Raw genomic sequence first — 16,444 nt, 5'->3', positions numbered from 1 at the left:
ATCCAACCCCTCTCCCATCAAATGTTCTTAATTAAACTATATATTTCCATTTATTCTTAAGTTTTTTCAAAAATCACCTTATAAGCTCTTTATTGCATTTTACTTGGTAAAAAAAAAATGTTTAAACGTAACTATTGTGATTAGGATTATCTTTTAAAATGTTTCTTTTTAGTTTGTATATATATTTTTAAAAGAAATACTTATAATTTATGTCAAATAAACCTTAAATTTTCATAAGTCAAATCAATCCAAAAAAATTTCAAATGAAAAGGAAAAAAAAGTTGAACGCTTGACTCGATATTATTATTATTTGATAGAAACATTAAACTTTAAAGGTATAAATGGAGCGTTTTCTCATATATATATATATATATAAAAAGATTATAAAGGAATGATGAAATAGGGCAATTCAGATGGTCTCACCAAACAAAATGATACTCATAAGTTAGAGTTAAAATGAAGTGTTAGTTCAACTTACACATAAACCAATGAGAAAGGAATGAATAGATAGGAACAACACAGTTGCATGCTAAGTTTGCTCTTTGGCTAATTGTGATGTGCAATTTTTGGTTATTACTACTTTTTGCACCCTCAAATATGTTGACACAATTAAATTGATATTCAAAATAAAAATATAAAAAAGTCAAAAAGGAAGATATTATGCTTATGGAGAAAGAAACATTTTTAAAAGCAACCAAACCCCAATTAGTAAAATGTTAAAAAAATAATGATTTCTACAACAACTAATGTAATTATATATGTATATCCAATGCAATGTTGAAAACTTCATTTATCTTAAAATCAAGTGATTACCTTGTTAAATTTTAGGTATTCAATTACTTTCACTCTAATATTATTTTAGTAATTAGTCTATTTTATAATCAATTTTCAAACTAGTTTAAGAAAATGACTAAGTTTAAATTATTTACTAAAGAAAATTTTATAGAAATATGGATATGTAAACCAGCCATTAGTTTGTGATCTATGATTGGTAAGAATTTTAATATATTGTATAAGAGGAATGAGCTTAGACCATATATAGGTTAACTTACAAGTTTATTCTCTTGACGCTTCAACGCATGTTGATTTGATGTTAAAATTCTCAAAAGTATTTAATAGGACTCATAAATGTCTAATAAAATTGATTTTTAGGGATAAAAAAAAGACATCTAAAAATTTCTTGATTAAATTTGTAATTTAATCCTAATTGAGCAAGTGAAAAAAAGTCCAGTTTGGAGGTAATTTCATTTATAAATGTTAAGATTGGGGAACAGCTATTGGGTCATTTAATTAATTAAAGACACATTGAGAAAATATTAATATTACTATTATTATATATTTTTCTAGAAGGATGAGGTAACACTTCAAAAGCTTTACCAAAAACAATTTGACCCTTTATCTCAAATTGCATATTGTGAACTCTGAGAATAGCCTTTAAACACTTTTGAACTTTGAACATTTCCATTTGTCTTTTGGGGATGAAAAGGTCAATTAGTTGCCTTGTTATGTCAATAGTTGTTGGATTTAGATAATCACTTAATTACTCATATCTCAGTCAAGTTAATATGCTTTAGTGATATCACATTAAGGAAATCAAAAAGTAAATACTTTTTTTTGAAGTCACTATAATACAACTTTAATTATTGTGTAATATGTTAATTTAAGAAGTTTCTGTATTTTTTCTTCTTAATGCTTTATAGAGTAAAAACAAGATTAATAGAGTCAATTATGGGAATAATTAACTTCTTTAATAAGTAAAATTATATCAAAGCAGTAATTTCTCGTATAGGATAATCATGTCATGAAGGAAATTTGATGGCAACGATAGTGAAAGAAAATATAAACAAAAGACATGACATGATATGAAAGCTCCGTGAAAATGATTTCTTTTAAATGATTTTCACGCTATTTCATTTTCTACTATTACAATATTTAACCTCTCACCAAAAAAGGAAAATAATGGAAAACTATTATTTCCAACATGTTGCGTCTTGATTGGTGGAATATATTACCATGTGAGCTTGGTGTGAGGACCCCATCGCCCAAATTGTTCACCTTTTGGTAGCCTGGAGTAATGGCTAGACGGGTGAATTTAATTCAGCAGCAACATGATTTGGCTTGCAAGTGTGGAGCATGAAGTTGCAGGCTGTTACAGCCTCTCCCACTGTAAGATAGATCCATTCTTGTCCGATCGCCTCGATGAAATTTGCCTCGTGTAACTTTTTTATCACTTCACTTCTTGGATTGCAAAGTACAAGCTATAATCACATAACATGGCGGAAAAAATTATTACTTGTTCGAAGTTTAATTTCAATCGGCTTCAACTCAATCATGTGCATTTACATTTACTATTAGATTATTAGATTTTGTTTAGAGTTAAACAATGTATAGGGGTGGGGGATTTGTGGGTTATATATATTAACCAGTTGAGTTATATTCAGGGTTAAACAAGATTCTACTTTGGAGGAAATACTTACTTTGAGACCCTTTCTTTCAGTAGTCTTCTTAAGCTCTTCAAGCATGCTGATTCCACTTGAGTCGATGCTACTTACGCCTGTGTTCAAAATTTCAAATCATGTATATGAGATAAAAAAGGAAGGTTGTCTGTTCTTTATGTTCAAATAGTCGTTGAAGTACTTACCGGAAATGTCTAGAATTATGTACTGCAAGCTGGTTTCTCCTGATGATTTTATCCTCTCTTCTTCGTCTGTAATCCACCTTGAAAGCCTAAGAGAGAAGAGAAATGTAAATGAGGATCAGTGTCTCCATTCTCATATTTATCCTCATTATCTCCATTCCCATATTTATACATATGAAGATCATTATGGAAACTGGGTTTGGTGGTTGCTAATACCTTTCTCTTAGGTAGTTTGAGTTGGCAAAGTAGATTGGGGCCTCCAGTTGAAGGATGAGAATACCAGGCACACGGTTGGCTGTTGGGTATTGATCAACGCTTCTGTAAATTGTGGAGTTGGGAATATTGCCTAGTACTAAAGTTCTTGGCCTCGCCATGATGAGAAGCACCCTTAACAAAGAGAGTGTAATCTGAAAAACCAGGTCAATTGATACAAATGAGAACCAAATTCGAAAATTTGGATAGTCTAAAAATTAAGTTCATTATATTGATTTGCTCACCGCAACAATCAAGCCTGTTTCAACGCTGCCAAAGACAACACCGATATATGCACCAAGGCAGACGACAAAGTCAAATTTGTCAATTTTCCAAAGGTGGATTACTTCTTCATAATTGATTAGGCCAAGCATAGCAGTGATGATTATGGCAGAAAGCACCACCAGGGGTGTATAGTGAAAAAATGGCGTCAAAAACAACAGAGTGATCATCAGAGCAATTGCCATGACAATATTCGAAACCGCAGTTTTACATCCTGCATTGAAATTCACTGCAGTCCTCGAGAAAGGGCCTGTATATTTTATCCATATTAGTCCTGAGTGATAAGCTCAACTAACAAATAGAAGTTAGACCATCATAGCATATATTGATAACACATCAATTATCGATCATAATAAGTTGCTATTGCAATTTCTATCAGCTAATTAATATTAAAATTACAAACTCTATAATTTAGGTCCCTAATCCGTAACCATTTTGTTTATAGTTTTCAAGAAATATGATTTCTTCATCATAATTTATTTACGAAGGTTTCATCAAAAGAATATAACAAATCAAAGAAACTCATACTGAAAGTAGTGTTTAGAAATTTCACTTAAAAAAACCAAATGATTATCAACAGAATCTTAATAACTTCAATGCAGATGTCTAATAATTGAGGACCAAACTTGAACTCCTCCATTGAATTTGCAGCTTACCTGCAGTAAGGTAGCAAGAAGTGCAAGAACCAATAATGTTCATCATCCCAAATGCTATCATCTCCTTGTTTCCATCAATGTGGTAATTCTTAAATGCAGCAAAACTCCTCCCCACTGCAACCCCTTCCTGCATTACACAAATGATTCAGCAAAATGATGGTCTAGCAGAATTCACTTATTTTTCTTTCTTCGGGACATTTCATCAAACAGTTGGTAATAGTGTTTGTAAGCACACCCACAAAACAGTTCAAATTACTGTTTGAACTTCTATCCTCAACCTATATTACCAATAAAGAATAAGACTAAAAGAAACTTACAGCGAGGCCTATGATTCCGATGATGATCCCTGTTTTGATAGTAATGGCGAGATGAGGGGATCCAAATACTAAATCAGATGCAGAAGGGGGATTCAACCCTTTCTTCAAACTCCCAATCTAAATTACAACAAAAACAGAGAAACCCAATAAAGATTGGGAAGTTGTTTGATTACAACACAGCCCCCATTAAAGAAGGTTTGAAAAAAGCAAAAGAAACAGAGACAGCAATGGAGGATTGAGTGAATTACCACTTGAACGCCATGTTTTTCAGCGTGGGTTAAGTAAACGAGAAGACTTCCCAAGATTACCGAAGTTAAAGGCGCCAATGCACTTATCCAAAAGAAGATTGATTTCTTCTTGCTCTGCAATTCGTTTTCATCATGAACTCTAATTAGCAACCACTAACAACATCATTTAAATTTTGTTTTTCAGAATTCTCTTTCATCCTATCATATAATATCATACTTCAAAAAATATACATATACATATATTTTTTAGTGTATTTAGGTTTTTCAAATATAAAATTTAAAATACATAACTTTTTTTTTTAAAAAAAAATGTTTAGAAATCTAGGAGGATTTTTTAAGAATAAGAAACACAATTAATTTTAAATAAACATGTGTTAAATAATTTACTATAAATTTAAATTTGATAAGATAAATTTATCTAAAACATTTTTGTAAATTAATCATTAAAAAATTATAATTAACGTAAGAAACATTATAAGAATTGTCAAAAATACCAAATTTGACAAAATATTTATAACATATAGCAAAATTTGCTTCTACCAGTAGCGTTAATAAACAACGATAGGAATTTATCAATTTATATGATAAAATTCAAAATTGTATTACAGTTCGTAAATATTTTAGTTTATTTTACTATATTTAAAAATGTCCAAACATTTTCATAAATTATTTAATAATAATTTATAGTTAATCTAATATTTATTTGATCAACCACTGATCTTTACCGGCTATATTTTAAAGGTAAGATCTAATATATTTAAAATAATTTTATGAGTCAAAATTTCATTTTGTTACCGAACAAAAAATACAAAATTGAATCAAAATATTTAAAAAATATAATAAATTTAAAATAAAATCTAATTAATAGAAGATTCCTTTTACTAGTTTTTATCATTAGGTAAACATTTTCAATACTTTTATAATTTTTGTTTGAGTTATTACACCTATGATGGAAATAAAGCTACCTAAATTGATGTGTTGACCAAAGATATAGGTTAAATTTTGTGTCACCATATATATTATTATTAGTGTTGGTGTTGGAGTTATTATTATTATTTTCTATTTTGGGGTTTCATGTTTTAAAATTTAATGAGTGGATAAGGATTTATTCAGTCATTTATTCAAATATTTGTTGGATATAAAAGTTTTTAACACATAAGGCAACAACATCAATAGTTTTTCTAATTACAATTATTTTGATAGACAACAATATTAATAGTTATAACTATTCAATCAAAACCAACATGGTATGTGTGAGTACAAAATAATTTTGCAATCTGAAAAGAAAAAAACAAGACTACTTTTTTTCTGTTTTCAATTTAAAATTTTAAAAACTTCAAACTAAAAGAAAAAAAAACAGTTTCCAAAGTAAAATGTTTAAAAACAAAAAACAAAACATGTACGGCTTTAGTTTCTTACTGATGCGTTTGAATTGGTACAGAAATTTTAAAGGAAGGAACAATTTTTTTAAAATTACTTTATTTTTTCATTAAATAAATAAATAAAACCATGAGATAGAAATTTAAAATACCAAAAACTACAAACAAAATGGTGGAAAAGCTTACCAAATATCTTGTGAGGAGGAGAAAGAAGAGAAAACAACAACCCAATACAATACTTTCCCATCTCCACTGTCAAAGTTTTACAAAAAAAAAATAACATTAAAAATTGTAAATGGAAGAAAAAAACTTTGGAGTGAAAGAGAAACAACAGAAAGAAAAACTAACCTTGTGAACTTGAGTGAAAAGGGAGCGCATAACGGATACAATATCAGTCTCATGTGTAAAATGAACCAATCCAGTTATGCCTTTTAATTGCTGAAGACAGACCACCGTTGCTGCACCACCCATGAACCCTACTATTGTTGCATGTGACAAAAAGTCCACAATAAGCCCTAATCTGCACTTTCAAAGTCATTGACGACTATGAATATATATATCTACGTATGTCATAGTTGTAATTTGATATATGTCAGAGCTAGTAGTTCACCTTAGAAATCCAAGAGAAGCTTGGAAAACTCCTGCGAAGAAAGTTGCAGTAAAAACCAATTGAACATATTCCTTCGGATGCTCCACGGGGTTGACTTCCTTCCCCAACATGGCAGACATAAGCAACGATGCTACCGCCACTGTCCCCACCGCTATATCTTTCGAGCTTCCAAGCATGGCGTATATCAACGGAGGTACGAAACTTGAATCTACGTTAGAGAAGAAAAATCATTAACCAACGTGGCATTAAAAGCAAGAGATTAACGTGTGTTATAGGGTAAAAACTTACAAAGTCCAATGATAGGAGGAATGCTTGCGAGATTAGCATAGCTAATACCCTGAGGGACTGCTAAACTAGCGATGGTGATACCAGCAACAAGGTCAGCTTTAAAGAAGTCCAAAGTGTAATGAGGAGCCCAATTGAGGATGGGGATGAAGTATTTAAGCCATAGAAAGATCTGAGTGGGTAAAGGTTGGTTTTTGAATTGTTTGAAAGGGTCATCAGGGAAGAAGGTTTCTTTGAGATTAGAAGCTAAGGAGTCTAAGAAGGGCTTCTTAGGAGGAATGGCTACTCTATGAGGGCATTCAAAATCTGCATTACCCATATTTTGTAAAATTCCTAAGTCTTGGGGAATAATGGGATTTTTTCTTTTGTGTGTGTGGGAGAGTTTGGAATTTGGGTAAGGGTTGTGAGGGTATATATTGAGAAGGTTATTGCTTAGTGGAGGATCTCCAAAGTGGATTGCTGGAACCCATTTTTTGGATGGACACGTGGCAAGTCAACATCTGTTTGACCAAATGAGCAAAGAAAAAGGAATTAAAACCTATTTTGTTTATGGGAATGGGGTAAGGCTAAGAGGTAACAACCCACTTAAATTTGAGGAAGGAGTGTTTAATTGGAAATTTAATCTCTATTTAATAGCTGTTTTTAATAACGTTATTTGTTTCCTTTTTTCTTTTTAATTAAGCTTTTGAAACATCTATTTCTTTTTTATATAAATGATTGTAAAACACAATTAAGTTTTGAAATCTAACATTGGTTATTTAAAACACCTTTTTCTTAATTTGGAATTTCACGAAAGATGGTATGAGAGCCAGCATAAATGTAAAGTTAACAAACAATATTTTGAAATGAAGTTTTCATCTTGTTAGTTTTTAAAAGCTAAAGAAAGTAATTTGAAAAGCTTGTGTCACTCTAAGAATTCAAATGTTTGTACTTTTAATAAATGTGAAAGTTATAGTACGGAATTTTGGAGGAGATAAATATGAGGTTTTAAAAACAAAAATGAATTTTTTTTATGAATAGTAAAAAATTAAAATTATTTATAAAATATCTATCAAAGAATTGGAAAATTTTTACTATATTTATTTCTAAATCATTTTTTTTTTCTTTTTCTTATATTTGAAAATGTTTCGACATAAATTTTAAAAACTAAACTATTATCCAATGAAGCTTTAATTTTCTGTTCTCAAATCTTTTAAAGTCGATCTTCTTAGAAACAATGTTAGCGCTGAAAATAAAATTTCTATCAAACTAAATTGAACACATACATATGTATATATATACGCAAACGAAATCCAATATAAGACTAAGGCACATGGTATGTTTCTCAATTATATGTCATGGTCTCAATGGCCTTTTCTGTTGCTTTATTTGTGCTTAATTGTTTTCTATAAAATGGAAATAGAAATACACACACATACATATACATATATAAAATCTCCCGTAAATTTACAGTACAAACAACATTGCATGAATAATATATGGTGTTAATAAAAATAACAAATGATGATATGATATGATATGATATATAATAAGTGGATATTCGAGGATTACTTATTCATTCAAGCAAGATTTTATTGTCCATTATTGTTTTTAGAATAATTTGGTTCCATATTGGTCAAATTGTTGTCATGGAAACTAATTGAAAATTAATATACCTACTAATTTTTAATTTTACTCAAAATATATAATTTTAATAACAAAACAGAAAAATAAAATAAAATTATGTGCAAGTGCTGTAGAGGGTAAGGTCATATGGACCCAACTTTGTGAAAAAAAGCTGTGGAGGGATTGTGGGAAGTACTATCGAATCACTTTTTTTTTTTTTTTAATTTTTTATCAAACATATATATAATATATGTAAATTAATCAAATAATTGTGAACTTTTACTATTTATTTTTCAACGCATAGGTGTACTATATATTTGGAAAAAAATATGTTTCGAATCACCTTTTAAGTTTATCTTTATATATATATTAATGTAACACTCCAAATTAAAATTTTACTAGGTGAATCGGTAATTATCCAAATTATTTTAATATTAATGATTCACACATACAAATGTCAATAAAAAATCTCTATCTTTTTATTAGTTTGACTTTTTTTCTATAAAAAAATAAAGGAATTATTTAGTTAGCATGACCAACTTGAATTCCATTTCCCTTTTGCACTTAAGACCAGAAAAAGAGATGACCACAAACTTATGCCAAGTGTCATAGAAAATTTCATATTTGTCTCTATGGTGTGACACTGAGTACCATACCAAATAAAATATTTCACATAAATTTGTAGAGTAAATCCAACTTTTATCCTAAACTCTTCAATTTTGTCAAGTTTTAAGTACATATAGATGTTAGTTGATGTTGGTTTATTATAAACCACTTAGTTATCAATACATCTACAAATAAATTGAACTATTCACAAATTTATTACATTTTATAAGATATTTGTTAGATTAAAGTACTAGTTTTCGTTTAACATAAACATATAAATGAAGATGGTCAAATATTAATAAATAAATAACACACATTTAAATAATAAGAAGGATGAAGCACAATCAATATTCAGAAATAAAAGTTGAAAAAATTCCTAAATTTGAAAACTACTTTTCTCCATCCAGAGAAACTAAATGTTTTTGATGTGTTTCTTAAAATAGATTTTAAAATGGATAAAATTAGTATGATGTGTCACTTTAAATTATATCTTAATTACTCAAAATCAATATCTAAGTTTTAATTTTAGTAGCGTTTTTCATACTATAAAACTTGATTTTAAATGGTTTAAAAAAATAACTTTAACCAGTTAATTTGTATTGAGAACAAAAATTTAACATGAGTAGAAATGGAAGGTGTGGATTATATTAGGGCTGCCGAAGAGAGGTAGTGGGAGATTAAAAGGATTTGAGAATGATTAAGGAATATATTAGGAAAATAATTAAGAGGTATATATATATATTAATTAAGGTTGAATGATGCTGTATTCCATTACTTAGGCAAGTGGTCACGTTGATAATTATTATAATTTGATTAAAACCCCAAAGAAACAGGGAAAAAGGAAATGAATTAAAAACAACAGAAGAAGAACAATCTATGTGGAGAACTGTCACAGAGAAGCTTCCATTTTGGGAGACCAAAAAGAAATTAATGTGTTTCATGTGGGCGTCCCTATAAATAATATATGGAAATTACTTTTTATATTTATTCATAATTTTGTTTTTTTCAATTTGGGACAGCTACATATCCAAGATTGATTTGATTTAGGGTGGCTTTTGTAGATATATGGTCCTTTGAATTTGGAATTTTGTTGGAAGTTTTTTTAAAAAAAATTAATTATGATTTCAATTATTAGTTTCTTCCTTGCTTTTCCCTTCATCAAAATGGTTTTAGCTTTTGAATAAGTATATTATACATTGAACTAAAGTTTATCAAACACTCCAGGTTGAGAAATGACCTAACCAATTTTAGAGATGAAATAATTAATCATATTTTTTTAGTTAAATTTTGTAGGATAGAGTATCAAAATTTTGATGCTTTATTCATTTAAGTAGTAATAATTGACATACAATTATTTAAAAGAAGGACAAACAAGAAGATAAAAACAATCACGTCGTTGGAAAAAAAAAAAAAACAAAAGTAAAACACACATTGTTAAGAATCCAAGAAGTGAAATGATACTTTCTAACCAAATTTCATTCTAATAATGTTAGCATAAATACCACGAAAGATTGTGTGTGATATCACGTCAAAGATACGTGAGTACCTTATAAGCTTATCTCAAATAATTTCTTTATCAAAAAGTTCGATTATTTCTATTTTCATAACGAATCTTTTGGAACAAAAGTAGTCCGATATGATTGGTCAAGACCTACTTCGATGACTATGTTAAACACCTTCTAACCAAATGCCAACAATGTTCAACATATTTCAACACCAAGCATGGTGTGGCCAATTTAGACAATAATCATCCTCGAAGCAACATGGTCATCCACCATCATATATAGAATTAGCATAATAATTAGCCAATAAAGTTAATATATGTTATAGTAACAAAATTAGTGGGAATTAAAGATAATCAAAATTAGTGAAAGCATGCTTTCATTTACAAATGGAAAATAATTGAGTAATTAAAGCTGGATAGAATAATTGAAGAGCCAAATTAAAGTATAGAGTTATAACTAGTGCAAGTGTTTTCTAGGGTTTAAGTCTCCTAGTTCTCTATTGGTAATGGATGGTATAGTGAAAGTTAATTATTTGTGCACTAAAATCTAATCACTCATTCCTTTGACCTAAGTTACATATTATCATTATTATTTTAAATAAGCTTAGAATTTCCCCAGATGAGTTCTCTAAATCCAAAAAAATAGGTTAACAACTTCCCCACATAATAACTCCACTAACTACATTTCTCACTTTTTCTTTTCATCATTGTAATTTTGAAAGTTAGATTTAGGGTTAATTATATTTCATCACATTGTGGTTTTTACAATGCACCCATAACTCAATTACTGTATAAATAAATATGTTTGCAATGAAAAAAATCTGTAATTTAAATTTCACTGCACATGGACTCTATTATTATTATTAAGAGCTTGCGTAAATTTTATATATGGAGAATGATATGAAATTGAATTATATATATGTCAATAATTTCGTTATAATTTTAATCCACTCCAATAATAATGCACCAATAACTCCAATATTAGTGGGTAATCACTAATATAAATTTGAACACAAAATGAAATTATAGAAAGTTTTAACTTTTGATATTATATAGCCAAGTGGTTTGCATGCAAAATCAATTTTAAATTAGGGATTTATATGCATGTGGGGTCTGAGCTATTTTTGCTTATTTCTTTTTCTGTTTTTCTGGAGAAGAATCTCGTAATGTGTTATTTTACTTTCATATAAAATTGACACTAATCTCATTGTCACTTATAATTGAAATTTTATATTAAAAAAAAATCAGCAGTTAAGATTAAAATATTGTTTTAAAAAAAAATTAGTGATGAAGAATGTTTTCTCTTTTTTGAACCGTCAGTGACCTGGATTCTTTTTATATTTATTATAAATATTTGATGTGGATTGATGATTTAATATAATCTTGATGATCTTACCTTACTTTAATTTGAAAGATTTTTCTTTGTAATGGTTTTAATTACACTAAGAGTAGATTAAAAATATACATACATAATTCTCAAATATATGTGACTAATTTTCTATTATTAGTAATGAAAAAACCAGGTTAAATAAATTATTATAAATTCACTCCTAATTTAGAAGATTACTTTAATTTTTATTTTTATAATATCAATCTCTAATGTAGGAATTGTTTACTATGGTATTATCAAACCATGTAGATAACACCCTAAAGACTAAATGTTATTTTTAATTTTGTATGTAACGTATTAATTTATTTAGGTCAATTATTAAGTAAAAAGTCTACGTGAATAAATCATATTTAAACATTTGGTTCGAATATTAATTAATAATACGAGAAAGAAAAGAACAATTTATGCGAGTGAAATATATCATATTTTATCTTTTAAACATATAAATAACTCATAAATTCATAGACGTTTTGAATTTCTACTCGTACATACTTTATGTATATTTAAAAAGAAAAATGTACCTACAGATGAGTATACTCTTGTCGTATTTGTGTCATGCATTTATTCTTATCATTGACAATGACCCATCTATCATCATATAGTTTATTCACTTGTTGAATTACAATTTATTAGAAATACAATAGCACACAATCAATCAGTTCATGATACATCAAAAATAATTTGGCTTAGAAAAAAAAAGAAAAACGAAAAAAAGAGCATAAATGATTGAATGATTAAGGTACAAAAAGATTGAAAAAAAACTATTTATTCTTTTCCCACATTAATTATTAAATGTACTACAAAAGAAAAAGTTTTTCCTCTTTTTGTTTTTCGTTTTCTGCTTTTGCCAAACTCCAAAACCCAAAAAGAATGGATGAACCATAAAGAAGGGGTGGGACTGTGTGGTCCATAATATGGTGAGGCTTCATGAACTTTGGGTGGTGGTTCGTACCGAACCGATAGAGTCGGTTCCCAAAAATTATATGTCGTACTGAAACCGCACTTAACCCACACACTGCCATTTTAATGGTGGAGATGGAATGAAGAAAATAGGGCTAACCCCATGGCTAACATTTCAACATGTGTGTTTTTGTTTAATGCATTATTCTTCCTTTTACTTTGATGATGTCCAGTGTCTGCTACCCTCATCTTTCTTTACCACATCATGCGAAAATAGACTATACAAAATTTTGACATGTCACAATCTACAATGAAATGCTACTATGGCAGTAAGAGTAAGAACAAGAAAATAATAGAGAAATTAAGAAGTAAATATAATAATCAAAGATCAATCTATAAGGGTTAGAATATTTTCTGCATGTGAAAAAGTAATCACATAAAATGTATCTCCAACTTCACACAATTGAGTTAGTTCTTGGTACCTAAAGTGTTACAATTTAGAATAGACTTCTTTTATATATAATATTTAGGTTATGGTTTATTATTTTTCTATTTCTTGTGTGGGACTACGTGTTTTTCTATTACTTATTTAGAAGTCCGTGAGTGAACAATTGTAAATCATCATGAAACTTTTTATAATTTATATATTGATAAATGCAATAAAAGTTACATATTGATTAAATAAGTGAATGATTAATGTTTTAGAACGAAAGACTATTCCTAATTTATATATGTATGTGGAAGTTTATTGTTCTTCCTAACATATCAATGTCACACTGAACAACACACACATTGATTGAAACATATTCATCTAGAAACATAAATTAAAACGAACATTAGAGACTGTTTTTTGATGCATAATGTTTTGATAATTGATTGAGAAACAAAATGTCGTGGGATAAGGTATATGGAGAAAAATAAGTGGAAGAATGTAAAAAGGGAAAGTAGACAAAAGGGAAGAAAACAATCTAATGCCAAAATCCCACATGCCTTCTTTCTTTGTTTCATCATTGTTATTTGGTCATTGGTGGCCCATTCCACTACGCTCAAAACTCTCTTTTCTCTTTACATTTTTTTTTTCACATTTCATCTTTAATGACAAAGATTGATATGATCATATCCTTCGTTTTTCTAAAGTTCAAATCCATATCTAACATTCCTATATTTTCCATCTATCTCTTAATAATCCCTTCAAATCTATGTCAATCTCCTTATTATTTGATTGCTAACTACATTTTTTGACTTCATAATGAATTCGATATCAAATCAAATTATTTCAAATTTCTCCTTTTGATAAGATTAGTGAAAGATGGATGACGTGGAGAGAAGTAAGGAGAAAGAGAGATTACACTATAAAGTTGGCTATCTAGTTTATCTCGCGACAAAGGTTGATGTTAACAACGAAGCCATAAAGAAAATAGCTAGTGACGATGTAGATATTGCTATTCTCTCAAACCACACGTCTAATAAAGAAAATTATTAAAAGATGCTCAATCACAATCTACTTTAAAACAATGTACTCAAATGCTTGAGAAGTACACATAAAATGAGACGTTACACTCATTCAAGTAATAAATTAATATATCAAATCTACAAATTCCAACGAAGAAAAATGAAAAGCCTCCAACTATTTGGATTAAGTCGTAAAATATTTTATCAAATTATAAGATTAAATTTGAAATCTGTAATTTGACCCTGTTTTAATTTAGTAAAAGAGGGTTGAAAATTGAGGAAGAAAAAGGGAAATTTTGAAACGCATGCTTTACAATTTTGTACCTAACAAATGGGGAAAAGATATCATAATCCAAGAATGATACACGTAATACGTACTTGGCCAATTCTTTTCATCACTTTTTTTCGTTAAACAAATGTGAGAAATGAGAGTGGCCGACATTATATATTATAATCCATTCTCACATGTACATCTCCCCTGTCATCAAAACTATTTTAAAGTGCTATCTTAACCCTACAATAATGTTTCCAATTCTTAAATTCTCTACAATATTATTATTAAAATATTTAAACCACATAATTATGTTATTTCTTTTCTTTCAAATGAAATTTGAATATTTCACTCAAAATATATAATATATGAGTGGATCAACTTCTTACACGCCATAACTTAAGTACTTTCGTCTTTATTTTAGGTTTAGGAGGGGTGTGACGATCGACTTTCTTTCTACAACACGTTAAAACGTTAAAAATTGAATATTTGAAATAATAAGTTTTTAGATAAGTAAGATATTAACTAAACGCATAATATTTTAGTTCTTTTAATCAGTCAATTATTTATAAAGTTGGCTTAATTTAACTGTAATTGATAGTAAGTTTGATCAAACTCAAGAACGTATATATACAGAAGAAATGTCTAATGACAACCATTGAAATTATGTTTGCCAGCAATTGCTTGATACCACACGTCCTAACAAGATTCCTCTACAAATGGATGATTATGGAGTTAACTTTAATTTTCAGCCATATCTATGATTTTGGAATTCTCCCTAATTAATGACAGTTTTCAATACAATTTTACCACTAAATTACCTAGAGATAATATAGAAGGATACTGATATAGCTTGTTTTCAAATATAACGGGAGGAATCAAAATATAATAAATATAGCATATTATCATTGCTATTTTCTTAAATTATCAAATAACTTGAAAGTTTAAACTAGTGAGTGAAAACAAATTTAATATTATGTCTAATGCTTTCCTTCATCTGTGGGATTCGAAATATGGAAAAAAAACTCAACAATTAGAAATGAATACTGAATGGGGTAGAAATAACGTTGAATGATACATATAGACATATTTTGCTACTGTGTTAAATCACCAATTAATCGATAAATTTAATATTATATTTAACGCTTATTTGTGTTAGATCATCATAAGACTATTATCTTTGTCTATAGTGATACATATAGACATATAAAGTAGTCGATCATGATCTATGGAAAAAAAATCATGATATTTTTAATATTATTTTTATGCTGTAAAATAATTTTTATAATAATTATTATAGAAAATAATTTATTTAATATTTTCTTTTGAGTTTAATAATGTAGATACAGTTGAAAAAGCAATAGGTACAATAATGTATATAAATTATAAAGTTTACTACTTACATTGGAATATATAATGTTAGCTTTTATCTCCTCCAATCAATTTAAATTTTTAGGTCAATAACTCTTTTCGTCTTTCCGTCGTTGGTTGTAATTATTTTCACTTAGTTTTTTTTACCGACAAATCAAAATCAAATATACATAAAATTATACTACAAAAAAAAAAAAGCAAGAAAAATAGTCATGTGTAATCATCTCTATTAATTAATTTTAGCCTTTCTAGCTAACCCATTAAAATGTTTTGTATTAGCATACTACTTTACACTGTGAATTATTAATAATTTTAAAAAGGAAAAATGGTAAAAAAAAAATGGCAAAATTCTTACTCTTATAGTGTAATGAGTTATATATATATATATATATATATATATATATATATATATATATATATAATATATATATATATATATATATATATATATATAAATTGTCACATAAAATTAACCATTTGTTTAGATTGGCTATTTAAAAAAAAAAAATCTGACATCACATCTAAAGCTTACTCAAAATGAAGAGGAGGAGATGAAAATTTACATTATAGAAACTTAATTAAATAAAGAATTTGTAGGTAATGGATTTTTCTTTCTCCCACGTGTAATGTAGGTGCAGAAAATTAGAACATGAAAGATAACGAAAAGGAAAAATATTG

The 16,444-nt window shown here is 28.2% G+C and overlaps 1 protein-coding gene across 1 annotated transcript; it reads right to left on the bottom strand.

Moving 5' to 3' along the window:
• Positions 1 to 1,726: 1,726 nt before the first annotated feature.
• LOC101203205 (sulfate transporter 3.1) lies at positions 1,727 to 7,070 on the bottom strand. The gene is made up of 12 exons (XM_004134076.3): positions 6,671 to 7,070; positions 6,383 to 6,590; positions 6,121 to 6,292; positions 5,959 to 6,024; positions 4,394 to 4,507; positions 4,146 to 4,262; positions 3,829 to 3,955; positions 3,136 to 3,422; positions 2,855 to 3,045; positions 2,642 to 2,727; positions 2,478 to 2,554; positions 1,727 to 2,258 (listed from the first exon to the last, which is right to left on the bottom strand). Exons 1-12 carry the CDS (start codon positions 6,984 to 6,986, stop codon positions 2,079 to 2,081), a joined length of 1,941 nt encoding a protein of 646 aa, XP_004134124.3. The 5' UTR covers positions 6,987 to 7,070; the 3' UTR covers positions 1,727 to 2,078.
• Positions 7,071 to 16,444: the final 9,374 nt, after the last annotated feature.

This window comes from Cucumis sativus, chromosome 3 (genome assembly GCF_000004075.3).
Source record: "Cucumis sativus cultivar 9930 chromosome 3, Cucumber_9930_V3, whole genome shotgun sequence".
Classification (NCBI taxonomy): Eukaryota; Viridiplantae; Streptophyta; class Magnoliopsida; order Cucurbitales; family Cucurbitaceae; genus Cucumis; species Cucumis sativus.
Note: the sequence above shows the minus strand (reverse complement) of the source record. Positions and strands in the feature narration are given on the sequence as shown.